At 38.8% G+C, this 9,036-nt stretch overlaps 1 protein-coding gene across 1 annotated transcript; it reads right to left on the bottom strand.

The window, feature by feature from the left end:
• Window positions 1–2,587: 2,587 nt before the first annotated feature.
• On the bottom strand, window positions 2,588–9,029 carry SLC7A13 (solute carrier family 7 member 13). The gene is made up of 4 exons (XM_009635838.2): window positions 8,354–9,029; window positions 5,671–5,802; window positions 3,587–3,951; window positions 2,588–2,833 (listed from the first exon to the last, which is right to left on the bottom strand). Exons 1-4 carry the CDS (start codon window positions 9,015–9,017, stop codon window positions 2,588–2,590), a joined length of 1,407 nt encoding a protein of 468 aa, XP_009634133.1. The 5' UTR covers window positions 9,018–9,029.
• Window positions 9,030–9,036: the final 7 nt, after the last annotated feature.

Here is a 9,036-nt window from a genome sequence, read left to right as displayed (position 1 = left end):
AAGTGCAAGGTCGCACGCTGAAGTCGGAAGGAAATAATAGTGAATTACCCAGGCACCATCCATTCTACCCAATAAATGAGGTAAGGGTATGCTGAAAGAATAGTTTATGATCTGATTATCAAAGGCCATGGTAAGGTGCCTTCACAGAGAGGGGGAGGTTAAGTTTGCATGGGCAGTTTTAATTCTGACCTGTTCTGATCTTTGCTGATCCTCTGCCGATCCTTTGCCAATAACCATTGAAAGTGCGAGGCATGCACGTGCCTGTTTATGTGCCACTTCCTTGATTTTTGTTAAAAGAAAAACTATTTACTTCATATTACAAAAAGAAACATATATAACTTTTATTTCGTATTACAATTTCATTGGGACTTTTGAGTTCCCTAATTTGTTGAAACTGCTAAACCTCTAGATTCGAAGTTTGTACCATTAACAGAAACATGCTCCAATTACTCAGATATACCCTGACATAGGTTTTCACTAAGTACCCAACTCGTTATGGAATTCGAGTGTATAAAAAAAGCTCAAGTAGATCTACTGACAAAAAATTACATAGAAACTACACATCCAATTGAGCAACACCCCCCTGACGTCTGCTTTTTCTAACCATGTGGTTTACAACACAGTATTATTGTCCCATATGCTTTTTTTTCCTTGTGACTTCCAGTTTTATTTACATATTAAAACATGGGTTCAAATAAGTGACTTGATCAAGATCAGTTGAAAATCTGTGGCACTGCCAGGCACCACACCTGCATTTGCAATCCCTGGTTGGTGCTTTAGTCACAGTAAAATCCTTCCTTCCTTCCTTCGAATAATCAGTAGAATTCAGTTCTTAAAATATTACTCCTACAAAATTTTGTCAAGTCTTGTGATTTTTAAAATTTAAACAGCAACAGAAATGTTTTTGTGATAGCACTATTGAGTGAAATTAAACATTGATTCCTGCCTTGCTTTCAGCAGTATCCAGTCTCCAGCACAGCTGTATTCACTTCACTCCACACTCTCATGGACTTTTCCTCCTACAGCATTTTAAAAGGTCTAATTTTTACTTCAAATTTTCATTCTGTGTACATCACCAGCTGTGAGAAAAGCCACTTTCTTCATGTACTTGTTTTCATTTGGGGGCTTTTTCCAGTGCAAAGTCAAATCCTCTTAAACCTTCAACTGATCCCCAGCATTATTGATGGGTACCCTATACTTTGGGTAGCTCTGTATAAAGTCTTTATCTATCATTCTGACCTCTACATTTTTGATATATCAGAGAATTGAATCTTCTAGCAAGAATTTTTTCATTCCACTGTAAATGCTATAATACAATGCTCTGTAAAACTATTTCTCTCCCCAATAAAACATCCAGCAATCCAGAATACCACAGTGTTAAGAGAGATGTCAGTCTGGAGCCATCTACCGGTTGTATTGCTCAGCTTTAATAGACAGATTTTAAAAAACACTTTACACATATCATTTTAGTGTAATTATAAAAATAACTTCTTATATTAATAGATCAATTGCCTAAGTATGTGATGCTTCTTGCATCCTCATTCTTTTTTTTAAGTTTAAATACTCAGTGAACTTAATATGGCCCAATTATCAAAATAAAAAAAAATATTTATCTTGCTTTCATAACCAAAATAAAAATGGAGGGGGGGCCTAAAAAGGCTCTTATTTATCAATAACACTGAAAAGAAACCAAGGAATAAGGTAATATTAATGCTAAGATGTAAAGAATTTAGTAAAATAATCCACATATCTTTAGTTTTATTGCTGTGACAGAGAAGATAAATAATTTGTGTTGCCTTATTTGATGCTTCGTAAGATTTCACCCTGAATTTCTATGGGTTGTTCTGAAATAGCTAAGATGCACCATGTACAGTTTTCTTGGGATTAAAAAAGGTCTCAGTCAATTTTATGATGTTCTTGAAAGGTTTTTATTAAAAATAAATTCAGACAAAAAAAGGTAGCAGATGAAAAGAAGTAGAAAGCCTTTAAAACCAGAAGTTCCAATAAGCAAGCTACTAAAAATAATCCAGACAATTTAGTTTGGAGACCAAAAATATATTTATATACTGAAGCTGTTAAGTATCTATTTACTCATTTATTATATGCTAATATTGATAATTATTTCTGCTGTAATTTAGTATTATTTCTATTATTGCAAGAATATATGCAACTTTAACTGTATCTTCAGGAGCAAGAGAGAGCATTTTACAGAGCATTTTACAGATTTTACCAGCTTAAGAGAGATTCTTTGCACCTATTAAATAAGTATGCGTATACATCTACGTATATGTATGTATACACACAGGCACACAAAAATATATACATATTAACTCATTATGCTAATGTCTATACATACTTATGCATATGTATATATACATATATGCGCACGTATAAATACATATACGTGCATATATGTATATCACCTATGTATGCAATATATATATATTCAACTATATATGTATATACACATACACGCACGCATCTATGCCTATATATCCCACCTAATATCTAACTTGCACCTTCTACAGTCTCAATTAAACAAAATCCTCTGTTGGCTGCTAGTTGTACTGGGATTAAACATTTGCCATTATTCACACTTGCTCTCAGCAGATTCATCAGCAGGACAAACTTCCAACAGGAGCTGTAAGTGGCAAGTGATTTTATCAAGAAATGCAAAATGCAATTTAAGATGTATAAAAGGCAGATAAACAACAAGACTTCCCAGCATAAACAGGAAAGCATAAACATATTGCAGGTTTGGAGACCAGACTATGGGAGCTAAAACTAGGAAGAAAGACATTGCCACCATCACAAATGGAACTGGTAGAAATACCTGCAAGAGAAAGAAAAAAAAACAAAACATTTTAGGAAATAAATCACCAACTGTGATTTTATGCCTCATTCATAAACGTAATAATGCGTTCCTTGCCACACTAGAGCACCATTTCTCACATTGCTGCCATCTCACCCAGGATGAGATTCATCTGACCTCAGATTGCCTACGAGATAGGTAATTTTTCTAAAATTCTTGTTCAGGCTCCATCTATTGTCAAGGGGGAGAGATAGGCAGGCCCTGAAAACCATTCATCCACAGCTGATATTACAGGCTCCTGAAAGAAAGTCAAGGTTGGGTGCTTACAAGAGCCTTGACAACGAGCACACACTTCTAACCGATGTTTCTGACAGCAAGACTGAGATTAAATTAAACCTATCCTTAACAACTGCGGTTGTGTCCGGATAGATGAGAGTAGAGCAAGGTTTAATTAACCGTGAATGGCCAGCCTGGGCCCCACACTGTTCTGGTTACTGCTCCACACCAGTATGGCTTCACGTTGTATGCATATCTCCCCCACTCTGCATATATCCGTCTCGTTTTGAAGTGCAAGCTCCCTGGGGCAGAGACTATCTGTTTCTTTTCCTTCTACAATGAAGCAAAGTTTTTGAACAAGGCTCTAAAGATTGTGATTATTATTTGTATTTTTGTAGTGACTATCTACATTTCACTTGCATTTGTTCCATAACTTTTACATGCTACCCATGACTCAAAAAAATCTGCAAAAATATTTTATAACTTATTTCCATTTACTTTGTATGGTCGATGTAGATGAGGTTCCCGGTATCGAAGTACAATCAGGCTTGCACAAGTCAACCCAATCATAAGCCAGGCAGAAAATCCAAAGTAGTTTGTTAACATAATAAGGTCAGAGGGGATGATAAAAATGGATGCAATGGTGGTTGAAAAAATCATGGCTGGTGCTGGAGTACAGGAGTGGACATTAAGCATGGATATTAAAACAGGTAAATGTCCTGACTGACTTCCAGCATAGCTTAATCGACCTAGTGTGAACATGCTGCTGTTGAGGGCACCAAATATTGAGACAGCAACAGAGACAGGAATGATCCAGGCAACAGAGGGGATCACTCGATCAGCCCAAGTGACTGCCACAGCAACTGCAAGAAAGCAAAGCATTAGTGTAGTGTAGGTACCGTGTTCTGAATTATTGACAGACCCAACAGAAATTAAACTTAAAATACATGAAATACCCATTATTTACCAGCAATGCCTCATTTTTGTTACAGTAGTCAAACATGACTGATGTAATCCTAAAGGTATTTAATTCAGGAGCTAAAAATTTCCGAGGGATGGGGGGAGTGCGGAGGGATGACAGCAAGAAGGAGTGCTGCCTGCCAGAGCAAGCTGGGTAAACCTGCTGGGGCCGATACCACGGTCATGGACTGCCCAGTGGGAGCAAGCTGCATCTCACTGCCATGAATCACCAACGTACACGCATGGGCAAGGCCACGCAGGGAAACAAAATGAACACATTAGTCCCCAGCGTGACCACAGTGATGACATGATCTACCGTTATGAGGAAACTGCCAACATGAGCACATGTACGTGCAGAGATGGATCAGCGAGCGTGTTATTAATGAGGTTTTGCTTTGGCTGGAACTGGGAAATGTGAAAGATTATTTCTGAACAAGAGATACTCAATATTGCTTGGAAATTAGCTATAGCCCATATTATAGCAAGGACTAATATTTAGTGGGCCTATAACCAGCTGCCGTGAGGAATATAGGTCTTGCAGAGACCTGCGCAGCATAGGAAGCTATTAGAGATGGGGAAAACAACACATTCTCCTCAAAAAAAGAGTAGTGAAAGAACAAGAACTGAAGTGATGCACAGCAATGTTTGAAATAAGAGCTATAATTTTAAGGCTATCTCCTCAGCTGATGTAGATAAGCACAGCTCCCCTGATATGTTTGGAGCTGGTCATGCTTGCTGGGCAGCTGCTGTTCACAGATACGCTGGTATTTGCTGCCTCTTTCACTGTAGGAGGGATCTGCAGATGTATGCATCTCTCCCAGCAGAGAGCCTGACAATGGCTGACCCATAATATGAGGTTGCTGAGTGACAGCTACACTGCTCCCATTTATGTTATTGAGCTGTTTTTACGGGAAAAAAAAAATAACTGATCCATCCAAACGAGGTATGTTTTTTGTCACTCCTGGAGGCAAGATCTGACAGCTCAGTCTCATTAGAGTGGAATTTAAAAGGTGCTGTTTGAACAGTCAAGGAGAAACACAGCTCCTCCTGGACCTTTTCATGGACTTATTGGTACAGGATCTGAGAGAGGCTTTACATACATTGGGCTTTTGTATGGGTGCTTCTAAGGAATCGCAGTATTTATCATGAATAACACACACACACACACACACACGAAATGGCTACACTTCTGTGTCCATAGTCTTTTCTATATTACTTATCGTGGTAGACTTGTCCACCTCCTAAAAAGTAATGGCTTTAGCCTGAGACACCATGAGGTAGGGAAGGAAGGAGGAGAGATGATTAAAACTACAGGAAAGCAAAGGCCTTCACTCAACAGAGACTTGATCTTCACTTGATTTTCCAGGTTTTAATACACTTCTGATTTCTTGTCAGACAGCGCAGGTATAAGCAACATTTTCAACACCTAATAACATCCGTCTCATTCAGTCCAACTTGTGTCATACAGTAAAATTGAACAAGAATTCTCTGTTTAAACTTAGAATAAAACCCAAACTTCCTGACTGGGAAGCTAAGATGAGCAGAAGTAACCCAGAAAACTGACATCAGATGGGTATGCTAATGGACCACACCTTTTAAATAAAAATAAATCAAATCCATACCTGAAGAGACAATTTCCTTAGGTGTGAGGACAGACAGATATGAGATGTTCACCAGTAAATAAAAAACAATTACTGCAGGAACAGCAGTCATCACAGTTAAGGGGATATTCCTGCTCGGGTTTTTCATCTCTTCTGAAAAATACAATTTAAAAAGATTAATAAAGCAAACAGTGTAGCTTCTGCGAGTGTGTTTCAGAAGTGAATCTGCACAGAGCTTGACAAGACTGACACCAGAATCCTGCCCCAACCCCTAATCACGGCTGCTAAGCTGCATTGCTTGTGAGGTCCTACAGTGGTTCTCAAACAGTTCATTATCAAAGAAGCCTAAACAATTTTTTTATTATTATTTTTGCTTTTTTTTTTGTTATTTAGCTGTTTTAACCATCTGGAAAGGAGGGATGGATGGAGGTCTGATAGACTGATAAAAAATGACAAAAGGACCAATAACTTTGATTTGATTAAACACATATGTGACATATTAGAAAATTGATTTGGTAAGGAATTTTCCAGTACCCATACTTTTAAATCACTAGCGTAAACGCAAGACTCTAAAGTCAGATTATTTATTCTTACATCACCTCATGAGTCCTGATCTGAAACTTTCTGAGTGTATCTTCCTACTCCTGCACAAAACCTTTCTCTTTGCTCTTATATCAGGAAATACAGAAAAAGCAACAGGAGAGATTGAAGGTATTGACAGAAAAACAGTAATGCAGTGGCTTTAAAAGGGGGGTCATTCCCAGCTGGATTCTGCTGTTGATTATCTTTTTCAGGGCAAAGCTGGCAGAGGAAAACTGTTTAGTGCTAAGCCTGGCATCTTAGCTTAAAATTACTCTTACCAAATACGAAAAAACTCCAAATTTTGCAGCTGACCAACTGAGGCACTGGCACACATTCCTGACCATGAGATAGTCCCAGAAAAAGACGGAGCTGGTTTCCAGAATCCTAATAACTCATCCTCATCTCAGTCAAAAAGGGTCTTTTTTGTCTCTTTCATTCCTTCCCTCTTGCTTCCTCTCCCCTTCCCGCTTCCCTCAGCATTTACAAATGACTTCCTCAGTATTACCAACCAATAACTCACAAGGGGGAAGAAGTGAAAAATCAAATGTGCAGCTTACTTAAGCTTTTTTTAGGAGACAGAAATCCCTTTCCTTCCTCAAATATAATTTGTCTCCTGCCCAGAACATCAGCTCTGAGCCTGCCCCAGTGCCTCCTGTAGTGCACAGAGCCAGAGGGACTGAATGAGCACAACAGTGGAATTCAGATACGGACAATTGGAGAATTTGGGATTTATTTCAAACGTAAGAAATACACTTGGTAATTTTGAGCCCAGAAGGGGACAATCACCAAAACTGCCAATTTAAATTTATCTTTCCATTTGTTTTGTTGCTCGTTACGGTCCTGCCGTCCAGCTGGCACCTGATGCTTTAGCTAAAGCTCACAGGAATGAAGTTGTTGCTGAAGAATAGGAAATTCAGTTCAGAAAAGGACTATTGCATAGGTTTCATCTGTCTAAGCAGCTGTGCTGTCCACTGTATGTTTTTTATTACTACTGCTAACTGACCAGAAAAAAATTTTTACCAATATTTTTTTACTTTCTGGGGCTTACAAAGCTAAATGCTTGCCTTTAAGGAAATCCTAAGATTTCAAAATTATACTTTGTTGATTTATATCACCTTCTTTATTGCTGCATACTGTTAATGCTGGAATAGCTGGATTTTAATAATAACGGTCATTTTTTTAAACATTAACCCAATTTTCACACTGTTCTCACCATTGAACTTTGTGTTGTGCATTTCACACATTCGGTTTATTTAATGTTTTACATGTGATAGAGGTCAATGGATAAATAGGTTTAAAGATAGAAGAGCAACATCCATTTGCTTATAACTCAATTCTGTAAATCTCATGACACTATAAAACACTGCCCATTTAACTCATGGCATTCATAACTAACATTATGAACATTATCTCTGCAGCTTTCATGAAAAACTGCTCTATTTATTACTGCCAGATGTGTCATCAAATGCAGAACAGGAAAAGTAAATGGATGTTCAGAAAGGGTTTGAATGTTTAAAATTGAGTACAAGCTATATGAAAGGTTTTATACCACTTCCCTTACATTCTTCTTCACCTTCTGTGCAAAACTCCATTTTCCCAAGGAAGTGACTACTGACCATTTTATATATCCCACAAAATTGCTATATTTTAACACAATTCAAAATGAATTTGTCCATGCACAAACCAGCTGCATAATCTCAGAAAAGGTACAGATATTTAAATACACATTAATCAATTATGTTTGGATTTGGTCCTTAGTGCACATAGTTTGGCATGGATATCTTAATCCTTTTCTAAAAATGCACTGACACTGACACCAAGAGAAAATGCAACTATTTAAGGTATGGAAAAAATCTGTTTATGCATGAGATTTTAAATTACCTATTTTGATTTCTCTTGTACTCCTTTGGAAATGTTAGTCTGATTCTGCAGACTGAACAAGAAGCAAGAAACTTCCCTAGAGAGGAACAACGCCTCTTCTACCAGCCCCAACAAACACGGGACTCGGGTAACATGTGAGAGACCCTATGGTCTTGAAGGAGCGACAAGTTCTACTAAGATGAGCTGAGGAATATAAGAAAGGCAACTGCAGAACAAAATCTAAAGAAGAGGAGCGAGATACCTGCCATATAATTGAGGGACCACCAACCACCATACGCATACAGTCCTTGGAAGAAGGCTTCGGCAATCTGTGACGCATTGGGGATCTCTGAGCTGAACGCGTCCTCAAACCTGGCCAGACTCTCCTTTCTCCCGCCAATGAGAACTATGCCACCGACGGCGATTACAGACAAGGCCATCATCTTCAGCAGAGTGAAAACTGTCTGCACCCATGCAGCCATTTTGACGCTGCGGCCATTCAAAATCCCCAGAGACCAGAGAACGGCCAAGGCCAAGCATTTCTTCAGCACTTCTGGTGCAGGGCAAATGCCGTAGAAGGGCTGGGTGGCATATTCGGCAAACAGCAAGGCTCGAGCAGCATTTGATGCTGGCTTGGTAAATGTTGATGTCCAGATAAAGACAAAGGCGGGTAGGGATCCAAGGCCTCTTTTAATATGGCTGTATTCTCCTCCGGAGAAGGGCAGAGCCGTTCCCAGCTCCGCATAGCAGAGGGAACCCATCAGAGAAACCAGCCCAGACGCAGTCCAGATCGTTAGTGCGACACCGACGTTGAGTAAGGAATGCTTTAACACCCCTGTGGGAGACACAAAGATCCCTGCCCCAACAATTGATCCTATAATAAAACTTACCCCTTCAAAATAACCTATATTTCTTTTGAGTTGCATCTTGGCATTTTCTTTTCTT

Source organism: Egretta garzetta, unplaced genomic scaffold, assembly GCF_000687185.1.
Source record: "Egretta garzetta isolate BGI_Z169 unplaced genomic scaffold, ASM68718v1 scaffold793, whole genome shotgun sequence".
NCBI lineage: Eukaryota > Metazoa > Chordata > Aves > Pelecaniformes > Ardeidae > Egretta > Egretta garzetta.
The sequence above is the reverse complement of the archived record's forward strand: the minus strand, read 5'-3'. Positions and strand labels throughout refer to the sequence as shown.

Coding starts and splice junctions, on each gene's coding strand:
- SLC7A13 (XM_009635838.2), bottom strand. CDS start 9,017: ATGCAACTCAAAAGAAATATAGGTTATTTTGAAGGGGTAAGTTTTATT. Junction 5,803..8,353: donor GTCCCTCAATTATATGGCAG/GTATCTCGCTCC, acceptor TGTATTTTTCAG/AAGAGATGAAAAACCCGAGC. Junction 2,834..3,586: donor ATCTACATCGACCATACAAA/GTAAATGGAAAT, acceptor TTTCTCTTGCAG/GTATTTCTACCAGTTCCATT.